General features: G+C 41.3%; 1 protein-coding gene across 1 annotated transcript in view; it reads left to right on the top strand.

Moving 5' to 3' along the window:
- LOC128640568 (scavenger receptor cysteine-rich type 1 protein M130-like) overlaps positions 1–19,579 on the top strand; it is a 296,798-nt gene that overhangs the window by 22,380 nt on the left and 254,839 nt on the right. The window contains exons 3-4 of the mRNA XM_053693039.1: positions 15,774–15,944; positions 17,194–17,359. Of these exons, the coding sequence (XP_053549014.1) occupies positions 15,774–15,944; positions 17,194–17,359 (337 nt within the window). The remainder of the gene's footprint in view (positions 1–15,773; positions 15,945–17,193; positions 17,360–19,579) is intronic.

Genomic DNA, 19,579 nt, shown 5'->3' with positions numbered 1-19,579 from the left:
GTGTTGATTGACAAATTTTGCAATACTGTTAAAAGAAATATGATTGCTAGCACTAATTGGATAGTTGGGCCTGGCACACAGGCTGGCAGGCAGTAGAAAAGTGCAATTCAATGGCACAAGCAAAATGAGGATTAAGATCAACCATCAAGATTTTTTTTATTTAAATTAGTAACTACAGGGAGTGCAGAATTATTAGGCAAGTTGTATTTTTGAGGATTAATTTTATTATTGAACAACAACCATGTTCTCAATGAACCCAAAAAACTCATTAATATCAAAGCTGAATAGTTTTGGAAGTAGTTTTTAGTTTGTTTTTAGTTCTAGCTATTTTAGGGGGATATCTGTGTGTGCAGGTGACTATTACTGTGCATAATTATTAGGCAACTTAACAAAAAACAAATATATACCCATTTCAATTATTTATTTTTACCAGTGAAACCAATATAACATCTCAACATTCACAAATATACATTTCTGACATTCAAAAACAAAACAAAAACAAATCAGTGACCAATATAGCCACCTTTCTTTGCAAGGACACTCAAAAGCCTGCCATCCATGGATTCTGTCAGTGTTTTGATCTGTTCACCATCAACATTGCGTGCAGCAGCAACCACAGCCTCCCAGACACTGTTCAGAGAGGTGTACTGTTTTCCCTCCTTGTAAATCTCACATTTGATGATGGACCACAGGTTCTCAATGGGGTTCAGATCAGGTGAACAAGGAGGCCATGTCATTAGATTTTCTTCTTTTATACCCTTTCTTGCCAGCCACGCTGTGGAGTACTTGGACGCGTGTGATGGAGCATTGTCCTGCATGAAAATCATGTTTTTCTTGAAGGATGCAGACTTCTTCCTGTACCACTGCTTGAAGAAGGTGTCTTCCAGAAACTGGCAGTAGGACTGGGAGTTGAGCTTGACTCCATCCTCAACCCGAAAAGGCCCCACAAGCTCATCTTTGATGATACCAGCCCAAACCAGTACTCCACCTCCACCTTGCTGGCATCTGAGTCGGACTGGAGCTCTCTGCCCTTTACCAATCCAGCCACGGGCCCATCCATCTGGCCCATCAAGACTCACTCTCATTTCATCAGTCCATAAAACCTTAGAAAAATCAGTCTTGAGATATTTCTTGGCCCAGTCTTGACGTTTCAGCTTGTGTGTCTTGTTCAGTGGTGGTCGTCTTTCAGCCTTTCTTACCTTGGCCATGTCTCTGAGTATTGCACACCTTGTGCTTTTGGGCACTCCAGTGATGTTGCAGCTCTGAAATATGGCCAAACTGGTGGCAAGTGGCATCTTGGCAGCTGCACGCTTGACTTTTCTCAGTTCATGGGCAGTTATTTTGCGCCTTGGTTTTTCCACACGCTTCTTGTGACCCTGTTGACTATTTTGAATGAAACGCTTGATTGTTCGATGATCACGCTTCAGAAGCTTTGCAATTTTAAGAGTGCTGCATCCCTCTGCAAGATATCTCACTATTTTTGACTTTTCTGAGCCTGTCAAGTCCTTCTTTTGACCCATTTTGCCAAAGGAAAGGAAGTTGCCTAATAATTATGCACACCTGATATAGGGTGTTGATGTCATTAGACCACACCCCTTCTCATTACAGAGATGCACATCACCTAATATGCTTAATTGGTAGTAGGCTTTCGAGCCTATACAGCTTGGAGTAAGACAACATGCATAAAGAGGATGATGTGGTCAAAATACTAATTTGCCTAATAATTCTGCACTCCCTGTATACTGTGACAACAATTAGGATTGGTGTAAATAGTTGGCAAAACGGCCTGGCACAAAAGGATGGCAGGCAGGAGGGAGATGCAATTCAACGAAACTAGGAGACTGATTACTGACAGTCTAAACAGTGATGATTGACAATTTTTGCAATACTGTTAACAGAAATATGATTGCTGACAACAATTGGCTAGGTGGGCCTGGCTCACAGCAGGCTGCAAGGCAGGAGGAAAGTGCTATTGAATGGCACCAGCAAACTGAGGATTCAAATCACAGCAACAATTACCAAAAATTTTAATTTTTAATTATTAGAATACTGTCACAATAAATATGATTGGTGTAATTATTTTTTAAGTAGGCCTGGCACACAGGCTTGGAAGGCTGTAGAAAAGTGCTATTCTAGGGCACGAGCAAACTGAGGATTAAGATCATCAACAATAAAGATTTTTTTAATTGTAATTAGTAACTATACTGTGACAAAAAATTAGGATTGGTGTAAATAGTTGGCAAGACGGCCTGGCACAAAAGGATGGCAGGCAGGAGGGAGATGCAATTCAAGGACACTAGGAGACTGATTACTGACAGTCTAAACAGTGATGATTGACAATTTTTGCAATACTGTTAAAATAAATATGATTGCTGACAACAATTGGCTAGGTAGGCCTGGCTCACAGCAGGCTGCAAGGCAGGAGGAAAGTGCTATTCAATGGCACCAGCAAACTGACGATTCAAATCACAGCAACTATTACCAAAAATTTTAATTTTTAATTATTAGAATACTGTCACAACAAATATGATTGGTGTAAATATTTTTTAAGTAGGCCTGGCACACAGGCTTGGAAGGCTGTAGAAAAGTGAAATTCAAAGGCACGAGCAAACTGAGGATTAAGATCATCAACAATAAAGATTTTTTTAATTTTAATTAGTAACTATACTGTGACAAAAAATTTGGATTGGTGTAAATAGTTGGCAAGACGGCCTGGCACAAAAGGATGGCAGGCAGGAGGGAGATGCAATTCAAGGAAACTAGGAGACTGATTACTGACAGTCTAAACAGTGATGATTGACAATTTTTGCAATACTGTTAACAGAAATATGATTGCTGACAACAATTGGCTAGGTGGGCCTGGCTCACAGCAGGCTGCAAGGCAGGAGGAAAGTGCTATTCAATGGCACCAGCAAACTGACGATTCAAATCACAGCAACTATTACCAAAAATTTTAATTTTGAATTATTAGAATACTGTCACAACAAATATGATTGGTGTAAATATTTTTTAAGTAGGCCTGGCACACAGGCTTGGAAGGCTGTAGAAAAGTGCAATTCAAAGGCACGAGCAAACTGAGGGTTAAGATCATCAACAATAAAGATTTTTTTAATAGTAATTAGTAACTATACTGTGACAAAAAATTAGGATTGGTGTAAATAGTTGGCAAGACGGCCTGGCACAAAAGGATGGCAGGCAGGAGGGAGATGCAATTCAAGGACACTAGGAGACTGATTACTGACAGTCTAAACAGTGATGATTGACAATTTTTGCAATACTGTTAACAGAAATATGATTGCTGACAACAATTGGCTAGGTGGGCCTGGCTCACAGCAGGCTGCAAGGCAGGAGGAAAGTGCTATTTAATGGCACCAGCAAACTGACGATTCAAATCACAGCAACTATTACCAAAAATTTTAATTTTTAATTATTAGAATACTGTCACAACAAATATGATTGGTGTAAATATTTTTTAAGTAGGCCTGGCACACAGGCTTGGAAGGCTGTAGAAAAGTGAAATTCAAAAGCACGAGCAAACTGAGGATTAAGATCATCAACAATAAAAAAAAATTTAATTTTTTTTTTTTTTTTTAAATCAATTTTTATTGAAGTCATGAATAGATACAACATAAAGGGTAGGCCCTGAAACATTTACATATAAAAGTATACAAAAAAAAAGACATTATATATCCAGAGATCTCCAACGTTGTTATAAGATTTGGGCCATCAGTATAGGAACTTCAGTTTTATAATATGATATCATAAGAATAACATAGACAAAAATGGTCCTCCCTGTGCCGAATAAAAAATAAGTAAATTAGGATAGCTACTCAGATAATTTTAGGGCCAGGGGGGAGTTAGCTGTATGGTTTTATGGGGAAGAGGGAATGCAGCGGGCGAGAGCCGCTCAAAAAAGAGTAGGGGGGGGGGGGTGGGGGAGGGGGGGCGGAGTCAGTTAGTAAAATAATTTAGTATAAACAGATGGGCCTCTGGGCTTAAGAGTATGCAACTATTAGAGTTGTCCTCCATTTAACAAATTCTCATACTTAAGAACATAAATAAAACAGACAATTCAATGGAGAATGTGTTAACTTGAGAAAGAAATATGCTTCCTAGTCATAGGGGTAAAATGACATTATAGGCTTTGTGTGTGATGGAGGAGATTAATGCAGCTATATACTAACATTAATATAACACTAGGCAGTACATCTCCTGTAAGAATGGAGAAACATAAAACCTAACAATGAAAATTCCCTGAAGGTTGTAACATCTTTGCAATACTCAGTATCTTATAAATATAGATAAGTTCCTTATACTTGTCACTAATATCAAATTCAAATTCTTGGGATCAAAAGAGAAAAAGTACCATCTCAGAGTTAATAGCATATTGGGTTCTGTCAGCAGGGAGCAATCTGTTACAGAAACTTAGGGTTAGGTGAGAGAATCTCCCAGGGTCTTATGATGGCCTCCCCAGAATATATAAGTGCAAAGAGGACAAGTTAACCCTATGCAAATGCTTGTGTTTGAGTTAATTACAACTGGACCAAGCAACAGAGAGAGGTGAGGCTATCTGCACTCACAAGATTTATGTTTGTGAGTCTTATCCAATCTCACTCAGGGAGCATTGATCACAGAGGGATACACATACTTAGTTATATAGGGGAAGTGGCTAGATCAACTAAAGTTGACATAAATAAACTTTTAGATACAATACAAACATGAGTGGCTTCATAGTGTGAGTTCCAGCTGTATAGAGAAAGTTTAGGGAATCACAACCTCATTCTAAAATATATAAGATCTGAACTTAAAATTCTGCCACCAGGGATAACTTTCTGTTAGTGGTTTAATAACTCAATATTAATGGATATTTACTCTAAACAGGGACAGGCAGATTATGGAACATATGAGTCACAGTTAGCTCCTATAGCTAGACATAGTGGAGAGGTCAACAAAGGGTATATAAGTAAATATAAATGCCCATTTGGAAACAAAACATAATATCAGCAGATATAGAAAGAACTTGCTAATAGGCTATATGTGGAAGTCAAAAGAGCTTAAAATATTGTAGTACATGTATTTAAGAAGCATGAGATGATTTATACACCCACCTCACTCTAATCATTTGTATTAACATCTATAAATATTAGAACCTTGGCAAAGAACATCATTAAACATTATTAAACAGAGAAGATGGGATGAAGGGTTTTTGGAGGGTGATCAGTTTTGCATATAGTGTGAGCAGAACAGCAGAGTTGGGTTAATAGGGCTACAAAGGGGATTAAACTCTTAAACAAAATGTGTTCACAATCTGTAGTCCGGAGCCATATGGCTATGGGTTAGTGTCTCTAGACTCTGCTACTCCATACCGCAGGCCAGGAATAATGAGTCAAGGTCCCCTTTCATTAATAAAACTTCTGAGGATAAGACAAAAATTGTGAACATGGGGTAGGTTGTATGCCTGATGCAAGGAGGAAGATCAATAGCTCTCGGCTTTAAAACTCTGTTCCAAAGTTGTGGGGTCAGAAGCAGTAGTAGGAAAATCTACCTGGATCCCATGTCAACCTCCCCAAAACATGCGGGCAAGAGTAGATCCACTCAGCAACCTTTGTGAACAATTGTGGAGGCGAGATGTGGAGATGCTGATTGTGTATCCGATGGAGCCTCATACTCTGAGTGATAGCTTTGAACAGCTTGCTGTGCGTGTCGCGCCAGCTCTTGGGGTGGTGAGCGGCTGTTCACGCTGCAGCTCCTTTCCGAGATCACACTGACTAGGGGAGTAGTTGAGACATCCATTTGAAGCATGTTAGGTTCAGTGTGTCTCAGTTTCCCCTTATTCTGGTAGATTCGTCTAATTCGTTCTGCCTCTACCATTCTACGAACTTCCCCATCTTGGTAAGCTGACTGCAGTTGTGACTCTCCATGAGTATAATTGGCACTCTCGATCAGTTCCACAGTGTGATCTTTAGGGTGTTGTTGCAGAGCACAGAAGGTCTCTTCTTGTAGCGCTGGCGAGCGTGATCCGTGCTGACCAAGCAGATCCTGTGCAATGTCTCTAGTAACGGCAGTCTCGGCTTCTTCAGGGTGCTGCGCTTGCTGGTTAAACGTGCTGCGGCAGACCATAATCAGGTCAGTAAACCTGTTATCAATCTGAAATGCCAGGTCTTCTAAGAGGGTCAGAAGGGTGCCAGGGAATTCCTCCATGTTAGTAGATAACCGTGCGTGAAGTAGGTAGATCGAGGGTTATCCAGCCCAGGAGAAGGTCTGGGAAGCTTTTATGGTGTGGAGTCCCTGTTTAACTCGGCATGTGAGGAAGCAGCTATCAGGGATATTTAGGTGTCAAAGCCCATTAGACAAAGAAAGAAGGCCTCGCAGCGTCTCTAAGCCAACTCGTGGGAGCTAAGATGGCCGCTTACCAGAGGCTGCTGTGATCTTCACCACTATAATAAATGATTGGGGCCTCGGTCTGCTGGTCCGTTCCCAATACTGGGGATGCCTGTAAAGTCTCCCTAAAGCTTAGTCTATGTTTTGGGAGCATATTATATAACACTGAGCGGTCAAAATTAGGTAAATAATCGGAACCAGTCCGGAGCTGAAGTGTTATGCGACCGCTCAGATGTAAGGCTTGCTCCGCCCCCCCAAAATTTTTTAATTTTAATTAGTAACTATACTGTGACAAAAAATTTGGATTGGTGTAAATAGTTGGCAAGACAGCCTGGCACAAAAGGATGGCAGGCAGGAGGGAGATGCAATTCAAGGACACTAGGAGACTGATTACTGACAGTCTAAACAGTGATGATTGACAATTTTTGCAATACTGTTAACAGAAATATGATTGCTGACAACAATTGGCTAGGTGGGCCTGGCTCACAGCAGGCTGCAAGGCAGGAGGAAAGTGCTATTTAATGGCACCAGCAAACTGAGGATTCAAATCACAGCAACTATTACCAAAAATTTTAATTTTTAATTATTAGAATACTGTCACAACAAATATGATTGGTGTAAATATTTTTTAAGTAGGCCTGGCACACAGGCTTGGAAGGCTGTAGAAAAGTGAAATTCAAAAGCACGAGCAAACTGAGGATTAAGATCATCAACAATAAAGATTTTTTTAATTTTAATTAGTAACTATACTGTGACAAAAAATTTGGATTGGTGTAAATAGTTGGCAAGACGGCCTGGCACAAAAGGATGGCAGGCAGGAGGGAGATGCAATTCAAGGAAACTAGGAGACTGATTACTGACAGTCTAAACAGTGATGATTGACAATTTTTGCAATACTGTTAACAGAAATATGATTGCTGACAACAATTGGCTAGGTGGGCCTGGCTCACAGCAGGCTGCAAGGCAGGAGGAAAGTGCTATTCAATGGCACCAGCAAACTGACGATTCAAATCACAGCAACTATTACCAAAAATTTAAATTTTTAATTATTAGAATACTGTCACAACAAATATGATTGGTGTAAATATTTTTTAAGTAGGCCTGGCACACAGGCTTGGAAGGCTGTAGAAAAGTGCAATTCAAAGGCACGAGCAAACTGAGGGTTAAGATCATCAACAATAAAGATTTTTTTAATTGTAATTAGTAACTATACTGTGACAAAAAATTTGGATTGGTGTAAATAGTTGGCAAGACGGCCTGGCACAAAAGGATGGCAGGCAGGAGGGAGATGCAATTCAAGGAAACTAGGAGACTGATTACTGACAGTCTAAACAGTGATGATTGACAATTTTTGAAATACTGTTAACAGAAATATGATTGCTGACAACAATTGGCTAGGTAGGCCTGGCTCACAGCAGGCTGCAAGGAAGGAGGAAAGTGCTATTCAATGGCACCAGCAAACTGACGATTCAAATCACAGCAACTATTACCAAAAATTTTAATTTTTAATTATTAGAATACTGTCACAACAAATATGATTGGTGTAAATATTTTTTTTTTTTTTTTTGAAAATAATTTTTTATTGAGGCATTGAAAATTAACAACGTAAAGAATATATCCAGTCACAGAACAGTAGATACAGAGAAAAAAAAACTTATACATTTCACATATGAAGAGTAAACAAGAATTAATTAAGACATTGGTGTGCTAGAATAGAATTTGTTATCACAGCGTCCCATCCATAGTAGTGTCATATATGTATGGAAGTTGGGATCAGTGGCATGAGATAAATAGCTAGGTCAAAAACAGAAAAATAAGGATGAACATAAGTTATAATACTGCTATTGTGATCTCTAATATGAAATGTAAAACTGTAAATAAAAAACATGTGTGACTGGAACATATATAGTTGCCTCATTTTTTTTTTTTTGCAACTGAAAACTAATGGTCCCCACTCTGCAATAAAGGCATTCTAGAAGTTAAATAAAAGTAAGAGGTAGGGAGTTGGCTGTTGTCAGGCCTCCCATAGGCCTGTATATAAGGGGGGGGGGGGAAGCAGCGGACCAAAGCCGCTTATAATAAAGGGGAGATGGGAGGGCGGAGCCAATCAATACGTTATAAAGGTGTAGGCTAGAGGGCTATTTAATTATATGAGGTGGGGGACTCAAAGAAGGAGGATGAAAATACTCATGGCAGATAAATTATAGAGAAGTGGTATGCATACTATAGAATATGTGTAATTCAAAGTTACTAGCTAAGCTAATGTTAAAATAAAAGAATATGGTTTCACTAGGAGCTGAGGCCAGCACGATTTGAGACCCTGACATATGGACAAAAATCAAGCTTATTAGACTATATAGTACAGGTGATGAGCATAAAAATAAAAACAAGGGTATATATACTAGCTAAAGAGAGTAGGGTGTTGCACCACCAATAAGGTAAATACTAGTTTCAGGAGCTTAAATATTAGTATGGTACCTAGGTAAATTGTATGCAGGGACCAAAAATGCGTAGAAGAGTAGAATAGTGTGAAGAATATGTAGGGGAGATGTTAGTCGGAGGACAATCTTCCTGGGGCTACACACGTTATAGAGGTGTAGGCTAAAGGGCTATTTAATTATATGAGGAGGGGGACTCAAAGAAGGAGGATAAGAAAACTCATTGCATATAAAAGTGGAATAGTGTGAAGAATATGCGGGGGAGATGTTAGTCGGAGGGCAATCTTCCTGGAGCTATACTTCCACTAGCCTAAGGCCATAGCAGTGGCATATAGTGTGATAAGATAGCTAGCTAACAAACAAACTTAATATGCAACAATAAATAAGGAGGAATGTGAGCTGGTTTATCATGACATAACTATAAGGCCCAAATAACAAAATTTAAATATTCAAGTTATGTGAACTTCAAAAACATAAAACAATAAGAATGAATAAGCTTGCATATGATAAGTAATAAGGTGGGATAGTTGTTTGTATCTATATTGCTAGTACAGGCTAGTATCTTACCTAGGCATAATAGTCTGGGTTATAAAGTAGTAGAGTTTGTACTGTACCGTAGAGCTAGTTCTGCTGAGGATATTATATAACAGTAGATCCCCACTAGCAATAGCCAATGAGAGAAACAAGCATAAACATTATATTACCCCATCAAAACTTTCTGCAGAGCCCAGTAAAGCAAGGGTTCATCTTAGAATAAGACATAATGGTAACTGAAACTATCTCCAACAAGGAAAAAAAAAAAAAAAAAAACAAGCCCAGCAAAAGTATCACAAACAAAACCACATCACCCTCAAACATCAATTAGAGATGAATAAATATTAAAAACTGAGGTGATTATCTAAGGACTCTACATGGAGGTCTCACAGCTAGTGCAGGGTGAGACTTTCTGAAGTTGCATGAGGTATAGAGAGGGTATCTCGATTGTAGATGGAACATAAATATTACAAGTAGTTAAACCATTATCAAAAAGTCATATAACATTCAGCTTTTTAAGGTATAGGGCTATATGCATAAAACGCTAGTTTAAGTGACTGGTATGCAGAACTGGGAGGTAAGTTCAGTGTCAGACAAGATGGCATCTCTCTGTATATGTAAGTGTTGTTAGCCTATCCCAGTCCGCAACAACTCCTGTATTTGTCGCGTTGTGGATATCTGAACCTGGAAATGATGCCTGTTCCCAGATAGTGTCCCATGAGCTAAACTCTGGGCTCGGAGTAGAGGGATCAAATGGCAGCCGATAAGTAAGTAAGGGCTCTGGAGGGCAGTGAAATCACTCAAGTCCCGGTTTGGTTTATCTCTGTGCCAGGGTAATTTGCAGTGCGGTAAGTGCCCAGGCTCGTTGCTCATATCACTAGGCCACAGCTCAAACCAGTTACACAAGCCTGCTGCTAAATGCCGTTCTCTCCCCTCTATATCGGTCTCCTCTTTAAGAAGGGGCGGGTGCGTAGCTGTTAAGTCCCAGACATTGGAAGGGACATCCTCGATAGTAATAGACGGAGTTGAGTTTACCTGAACCCCTACCTCGGCCGGCCGCTCCAAGGCAGAAGCCAGGCAAGTAGCGGAGAGGTCACATGTGATTACAGGCTGTCGGGGGAGGATAATGATGTCCGGGTTAGCCGCATCAGCCATTGAATCCTGCCGGTATGTAGTCCCAGTCCAAGGGTGAGAGATGTTAATATCTCCAGCTGTTACATCAGGAGTTGTCTCACTCTTTAGTGATATGCACTTGAGTAGAATGCTGAACTGCGTATCCATGCGGTGACTCAGCATGGCGAAGGCTTCAATGATCTCAGAGTCCATCATTCTGGGTTAATATGAGGTCCGGTCAATCTCCCAAGTGTGGGTTGTTATGCTTATGATAAGGGCTGGTGTCACCTTTGCAGGAGTAGCGTTTTAGGGTGATTAAATAGCTTTTAAAGATCGTCAAAGATTGTTAAAGCAGGAGCTCACAAAACCTGCGTCTGCCCTGTTTGATAGTTGGCTCCGCCCCCGGTGTAAATATTTTTTAAGTAGGCCTGGCACACAGGCTTGGAAGGCTGTAGAAAAGTGCAATTCAAAGGCACGAGCAAACTGAGGGTTAAGATCATCAACAATAAAGATTTTTTTAATTTTAATTAGTAACTATACTGTGACAAAAAATTAGGATTGGTGTAAATAGTTGGCAAGACGGCCTGGCACAAAAGGATGGCAGGCAGGAGGGAGATGCAATTCAAGGACACTAGGAGACTGATTACTGACAGTCTAAACAGTGATGATTGACAATTTTTGCAATACTGTGAACAGAAATGTGATTGGTGACAACAATTGGCTAGGTGGGCCTGGCTCACAGCAGGCTGCAAGGCAGGAGGAAAGTGCTATTCAATGGCACCAGCAAACTGACGATTCAAATCACAGCAACTATTACCAAAAATTTTAATTTTTAATTATTAGAATACTGTCACAACATATATGATTGGTGTAAATATTTTTGAAGTAGGCCTGGCACACAGGCTTGGAAGGCTGTAGAAAAGTGCAATTCAAAGGCACAAGCAAACTGAGGGTTAAGATCAACACTAAAAATTTATTTTATTTAAATTAATAACTATACTGTCTGACTGTGACAACAATTATGATTGGTGTAAATAGTTGGCTAGACGGCCTGGCACAAAAGGCTGGCAGTGGCAGGCAGGAGGTAAATGAAATTCAATGGCCCTAGGAGACTGAATATTTGCAGTCCAAAAAATTATGTTTTTTTTTTTTTTATTACTGTTACAAGAATTGTGATTGGTGCCACTAATTGGCTACTTGGGCCTGGCAGACAGGCTGGCAGATATGAGTCGTGGATGGTAGGTAGGGCAGTAATTTAACACAGTATGCTGTGTAAGTGACAAAAACACAGGACTGATAGAAAATTAAGTTACATTACACTAGCAAAATATTTTTAAATTTTAGATTTTAATATTAAAATCATGTTAAGAAGTGCAATGCACATATGACTCTATGAGTGGTCGCACTGGCTGGCTGCTATGTAGGGCAGCAATTATAACAACAGTATGCTGTGTAAGTCAGATAGACAGTTAGACACAGGCCTGATAGAAAATACAATTAGATTACACTAGCATAATGATTTAAAGACTTTTTTTTGGAAATTTTAAGAAAAAGGTTAAGCACATACATATGAGTCGTGGCTGATAGCCTTGGAAGGGCAGCTATTAAAAACAGTAGGCTATGTATGTCGGATACACACACGCCTGATAGAAAATACTATTAGATTACACTAGAAAAATGATTGAAATTATTTTTTTGGGGGGGAAATTAAAAAAAGGTTAAACACATATGAGTCGTGGCTCATAGACTAGGGAGGGCAGCAAGTAAACACAGTAGGCTCTCTATGTCAGCAAAACACACAGGCCAGATAGAAAATTAGATTTGATTACACTAGCAAACAAATTTAAACTTTTTTTTTTTTAATATTAAAATTAAGGTGAAAGAAAAATAGATATGAGTGCTGGGTGGCTGCCTGGCACAGACCAATTAACCAAAAGACTGAAAAAAAAGAGGTATATTAATGCTGAGTGAGCCTGACAGACACAGGCATGATAGTAAATGTAATTAGATTACACTAGAAAAATATTTTTTTGTGTTTTTTTTTTAAATTAAAAATAATGTTATAAACGGATATTAACACTGCTGGCTGGCACAGAGCAATGAACCAGAGTATATGCTGTGTGACACTGGCCTGATAGAAAATGAAAAAAAATTACACTAGCAAAATAATTATATTTTTGGGTTAGTTAAATTTAAACCAATGTTGTTAGGGAGATATCAGTGGTGGCAGTAGTCACAGCATATGCTGTGAGCCTTAAACACACAGCTGAAAGCCAGGCAAATGCTAATAAAAAAGAAAAAAAAAAAAAAACGGCACGAAATATAGCCCTAAAAAGGGCTTTTTGGGGTGCTGTGCTTGCAGCAGAGATGAGTGGAGTCCTTCTGGACTGTAAATACACTAGCCTAGCTATGTTTTTCCTATGAATGTCAGGAGCAAAAACATAACACGTCCTATCATTAAAAAAGCAAGGTCGTTATGAGTCTAAAATGGAGGATTCCGAGTAGCTGGGAGTGTCTGTGAGGGAGTGTCTGATGTTGATTGGCTCTAATGTGTCAGGCGGCTGTGACATAAAGGGTCAAAGTTTCCACAATGATGACACATAGGGGCGGATCGAACATCGCCATGTGTTCGCCCACAAACGCGAACGCGAACAAGCTATGTTCGCTGTGAACCGTTCGCGGGCGAACAGTTCGGGACATCACTAGTCATGGGCAGTGAATGCAGGGATGTGTATAAGCACAATCTGACCCTCACAGCAGTGCAGGCAAGTGAGAAGAGTCATGGGCAGTGAATGCAGGCATGTGTATAAGCACAATCTGATACTCACAGGAGTGCACGCAGCTGAGAAGAGTCATGGGCAGTGAATGCAGGGATGTGTATAAGCACAATCTGATACTCACAGGAGTGCACACAGCTGAGAAGAGTCATGGGCAGTGAATGCAGGGATGTGAATAAGCACAATCTGATACTCACAGGAGTGCACACAGCTGAGAAGAGTCATGGGCAGTGAATGCAGGGATGTGTATAAGCACAATCTGATACTCACAGGAGTGCACGCAGCTGAGAAAAGTCATGGGCAGTGAATGCAGGCATGTGTATAAGCACAATCTGATACTCACAGGAGTGCACGCAGCTGAGAAGAGTCATGGGCAGTGAATGCAGGGATGTGCATAAGCACAATCTGATACTCACAGGAGTGCAGGCAACTGAGAAGAGTCATGGGCAGTGATTGCAGGCATGTGTATAAGCACAATCTGATACTCACAGGAGTGCACACAGCTGAGAAGAGTCATGGGCAGTGAATGCAGGCATGTGTATAAGCACAATCTGATACTCACAGGAGTGCACACAGCTGAGAAGAGTCATGGGCAGTGAGTGCAGCATGTGTATAAGCACAATCTGATACTCACAGGAGTGCAGGCATGTGTATAAGCACAATCTGACCCTCACAGCAGTGCACGCAGCTGAGAAGAGTCATGGGCAGTGAGTGCAGGCATGTGTATAAGCATAATCTGACCCTCACAGCAGTGCACGCAGCTGAGAAGAGTCATGGGCAGTGAGTGCAGGCATGTGTATAAGCACAATCTGATACTCACAGGAGTGCACACAGCTGAGAAGAGTCATGGGCAGTGAATGCAGCATGTGTATAAGCACAATCTGATACTCACAGGAGTGCACGCAGCTGAGAAGAGTCATGGGCAGTGAATGCAGCATGTGTATAAGCACAATCTGATACTCACAGGAGTGCACACAGCTGAGAAAAGTCATGGGCAGTGAATGCAGCATGTGTATAAGCACAATCTGATACTCACAGCAGTGCACGCAGCTGAGAAGAGTCATGCATGGGCAGTGAGTGCAGGCATGTGAATAAGCACAATCTGACCCTCACAGCACGCAGCGGAGAAGAGTCATGGGCTGTGAATGCAGCATGTGTATAAGCACAATCTGATACCCACAGGAGTGCACGCAGCTGAGAAGATTCATGGGCTGTGAATGCAGGCATGTGTATAAGCACAATCTGATACTCACAGGAGTGCACGCAGCTGAGAAGAGTCATGGGCTGTGAATGCAGCATGTGTATAAGCACAATCTGACCCTCACAGCACGCAGCTGAGAAGAGTCATGGGCTGTGAATGCAGCATGTGTATAAGCACAATCTGACCCTTACAGCAGTGCAGGCAGCTGAGAAGAGTCATGGGCTGTGAATGCAGCATGTGTATAAGCACAATCTGACCCTCACAGCAGAGCAGAACGAGAATGTTACAGCCATTTTAGATGCAATGGAAGCTTATTTTAAACCTGCTAAAAATGTTATTTATGAAAGGTATGTGTTTGGATGCTGAAAACAAGAAGAGGGAGAATCTCTTGATAAATTTGTTACACGCTTGAGAGAAAAGGCAGCAACTTGTGAATATGGTACTCTAAGGGATGAATTAATAAGGGACAAAATGTTCTCAGTGTAGCTAGTGAGAGCACACGCAGGCGTCTACTAAGAGAACATGACTTAACTTTAAACACAGCCATTGAAACATGCCGTACAGAAGAGCTCACTGACAGACGTCTGAACGTTATGGAACAGGACAGACAGCATACCGACAGCATAAACATTGCAATGCAGCGACAACACATAAGCAAACCGCAGCAACAACGCCGCCAGTTTAGCACAAATGCTGCAAACCCTACAGCATGCAAATATTGTGGGACTGTGCATCAAAGAATTAAAGAGCAATGTCCAGCTTATGGGAAGTCTTGTAGGTCTTGTGGAAGAACAAATCACTTTGCTAATGTTTGTTTGTCAAGTAAAAGACAGCCATCACTAGGAAAGTTACACACCATTGAGAACACATCTGCATATGAGGAAGAGTCACACACCACTGAAGTGATATACAGTAGTGAATTGATCGGTACTGTGCAAGCCAGAGGAAAGAAATTTAAATAATAAGCCCCAATCCTGCCAGCTCGATTCAGGACCAACATGTGATGTGTTTGAGAGACAAAATGATGTTAGCACCAGAAGTGCATCTACTGCCAAGTGACACCAGACTAAAGTTATACTCAGGTGAGCTTATGAAATCTCTAGGATTCTTCAGGACAGAATGTGTCATACGTGAAAGGACACACAAGCTAGAGTTTGAAATTGTGGAAGCCTGCCAAAAGCCACTGTTATCCGGCTCCACCTGTGAGCGTCTAGGGCTGATGCATTTCTCTATCCCCGCAGAGCTCAACGTGATGGACAATCAATTCAAAGGGCCCTTGACAAAACATTTGCTATTAAAGGAATTTAGTGATTTTTTTTACTGGGCCAGTAGAATCTGTACCAGGGGAAGTTAATTTTGACCTTGACATAAGTGTCCCTCCAGTACAATGTGCACCACGCAATGTGCCAGTGGCCATAGAACAGGCAGTTAAGGCGCAGCTTGACCAGTATGAGGCTGATGGGCATTTAGCAACTGTGATTGAACCAACTGATTGGATAAGTAACATGGTGATTGTAAAGAAGCCTGATAAGTTAAGAATATGCATAGATCCCAAATTCTTGAATCAGGCACTGAGGCGATCTCACTACATCATGCCAACTCTTGAGGATGTTTTGTAAAAGCTGCCTAAGGCACGTCTGTTCACGCTTGTTGATGCCCGCGATGCATTTTTACAATGTAAGTTGGATAATGCAAGTAGCTACATGACAACCTTCTGGACTCCCTGGGGCAGAAAAAGATGGCTCAAGTTGCCTTTTGGAGTATCAGTTGCACCAGAGGTGTATCAACGTAAACAACATGAACTATTGGCTGGACTCAGTGGCATTGAACCAATAGCTGATGACATCCTTGTGGTTGGCTGTGGGGACACAGATAGGGAAGCAGAGCAAGATCATGATGGCAAACTATTGGAACTAATGAATCATTGTAGGCAGGTGAAACTAAGACTTGGCATGAAAAAACTGCAATTCAAGGTCAAAAAGGTCAGCTTCCATGGACACATACTATCCTTTGAGGGTTTGAAGTCTGACCCAGAAAAAATCAGAGCTATACTGGATATCCCACAGCCGGCGAATGTGAAATCCCTGCAGCGCTTCATAGGATCTGTTACCTACCTATCAAAATTCCTACTACACCTCTCAGAGGTTTGCGAGCCATTGAGAAGGCTTCTGGACAAGGATGCAGTTTGGCATTGGCTTCCTAAGCATGATAATGCAGTGCAGGACATCAAAAGTTTGGTCACAGATACACCTGTCCTGAAGTACTATGATGTGACAAAAACCTGTAACTATTCAAAGTAATGCAAGCAAAAGTGGACTAGGGTGTTGCCTATTGCAAGCTGACCAGCCTATCGCTTTTGCTTCAAGGGCACTGACCCTTACTGAGCAAAACTATGCACAAATCGAAAAGGAATGTTTGAGTATTGTGTTTGCCTACCAGCGCTTTCATCACTACCTCTATGGTCGTGACAAGATCACAGCAGAAACTGAACATAAGCCTCTGATATCTATTTTCAAGAAACCACTTTTGTGTGCACCAAAACGTCTACAGAGCATGTTGCTCACGGTACAAAATTATTGCCTAAATGTTGTCTATAAACCTGGACCTGAAATGTACATTAGTGACACTCTTAGCAGAGCTACAGCAGCAAGTGGTTCACCTTAGAGTGCACAACACACAGTTTGCAATGTACAACAGGACCTGGATGTCCTGTCGCAGATTAATAATTCAGACTATTTAAACGTCACAGACCAACGATTGCTTCAGATAAGAAAGCACACAGAAATTGATGAGAGTTTGCAAGCACTTAAGTATGTTGTTCTGAATGGTTGGCCAGATTCAAAGGCAGAGGTGCCATTAATTGTAAGAGAATATTGGACTTTCCGAGAAGAAATCGGCATTCAGGATGGTGTACTGTACAAGGGGTCAAGGGTCATCATTCCTAAATCATTAAGATCGGAGATGCTGACGCGTATTCATGCCAGTCACATTGGTGGTGAAGCATGCTATAGACAGGCACGAGATTCCCTATATTGCCCTAACATGCAAAATGAGATTAGAGACTTTGTTAGCCGTTGTTCAGCATGCAATGAATATGTGCAGGCACAACAGAAAGAACCCATGATGTCACATGTGCTGCCCACACGGCCTTGGCAAATTGTAAGCATGGATTTACTGAATTATGCTGGGCAAGATTTTCTACTAATCGTTGATCACTATTCTGACTTTTGGGAGATTGAGCTTCTTCCCGACCTGTCTGCTGAAACTACAATCAAGCGTTGTAAAGCAGAGTTTGCACGTCATGGCCGGCCGACAGTGTAATCTCAGATAATGGACCTCAGTTTGCATGTGAGCAATTCAGACAGTTCTCTACAGATTATGGGTTTGAGCATCTTACCTCTTCCCCGCGGCACCCTCAAGCTAATGGCAAAGCGGAATCAGCTGTAAAGATAGTGAAGAATCTTTGCAAAAAGGCCAAGTATGAAGGTAATGACCCATGGAAAGCCATTCTACATTGGAGGAACACCCCAACTGAAGGCATGGACAGCAGTCCTGCACAGCACTTGATGTCAAGGAGGCTGAAGACTTCATTGCCAGTGGCAAATAAATTACTTGAGCCTTGTGTGGTAACAGGGGTACTGGAGAATCTGCGACGGAGGAAACGGATCTCCAAACTGACATACGATGTGTCTGCCAAAGACTTACCTGAACTAAGCATTGGAGAGCCAATCCGTATGAAGCCGCTCCCTGGTGACAGGACTGGTCGCTGGAGACTGGGTACCTGTGTTCAGAGGGTTGCTCCTCGCTCATATCTTGTGGATGTGGAAGGCAGTCTCTAACGCCGTAACCGAGTGGACCTGCGAGTGGCAGAACATCTCACCACACAAGCCTATAAGCATCCGACACTTAAGTATTCCGAGGCTCTCAATGTACTTAGTCCTACTGGACCACATTTGCAAGGCAGAGACTGCTGTCATATCAGAAGGATACAATGAGGATGCCATAATGCAGCCTCTTATACCAGCAAGTTCTTCCGTGCCAAACACACCAGCAGGGAAAGAGGGCAGCTCCTTAACACCTTCTGGAGCTGAACAACTTCACCCAGGCAAAATCCCTGTGGCCTTGCATAGTGGTCGAGTTTCAAGACCACCAGATAGACTCAATCTGTAGTGTATCTACCAGTAATGTAGTATGTTATGTTTAAGACTGATCAGGATCTGTTTTAGGTAAATTGTTAGCAAATTTTGGATTGAATGTAAAAAGGGGAGATGTTATGGAGTTATTATGCAAATACTGTGACTCTGTTTGTTTATGGTAATATTGCATTGCCTTATACTTCCTGTTTCCTGTTCCTACCTCCTGACCTGGATGTAGTTCTTTAGTTCAATATTATTCCTCACACTAACAGCTTGTAGTGTCTTTATTTCTATACATGAAACAGTAACTCTCCTGCTCTGTATTATGTGAGCTAAACTGAGGTACAAAGTACAGCTGTCAAAAATCAGATCTGTGAAAGTGCACTTCTCCAATCGCATGCTTTAACAATATGCAACTACAAGATGGAGGCACCCAGTATAAAATGCAGATCTGTGAAACTGCACTAGTCCTGTCACATGATACAACAATACGCAGCTACTAGATGTCGGCACCCTGTATAAACTGCTCCTTAACTAGTCCGCCACCTCTGAGGTGGGGGACAGCAATCACCCCGATCGTATACGATCGGGATGATTGACACCCCCTGCTAGCAGCCGATTGGCCGTGAATGTGCAGGGGGTGGTATTGCACAACCATTTCACACAAAATGCCTATGCAATGATAAATGCAGACAACGTATGCTGTTGGCATTTATCGATGTCGAGCAGACATGATAAATCAGGCCCATACTCTGTTCTGAGAGAGCCACCAACAGTACTCAAATTCATCAGACAACATTGTGACAGAACTAGGTAGCTCCGCCAAAGGATCCTTCCTGTACCTGGAACCTGCCGCTATGTAGCAGAAAAAAGTGATTTTAGCAATTCCCACCCAAATAACTAGACAGACTACCATTTAGGTGAACACAATTAGTGCCTCTTTATGAGGAAAACACACAGTTTTTATACACAATCCCATCTAGATAAGAGCCTTATCAG

The sequence above is a fragment of the Bombina bombina genome, chromosome 9, assembly GCF_027579735.1.
Source record: "Bombina bombina isolate aBomBom1 chromosome 9, aBomBom1.pri, whole genome shotgun sequence".
NCBI classification, from domain to species: domain Eukaryota; kingdom Metazoa; phylum Chordata; class Amphibia; order Anura; family Bombinatoridae; genus Bombina; species Bombina bombina.
The sequence above is the reverse complement of the archived record's forward strand: the minus strand, read 5'-3'. Positions and strand labels throughout refer to the sequence as shown.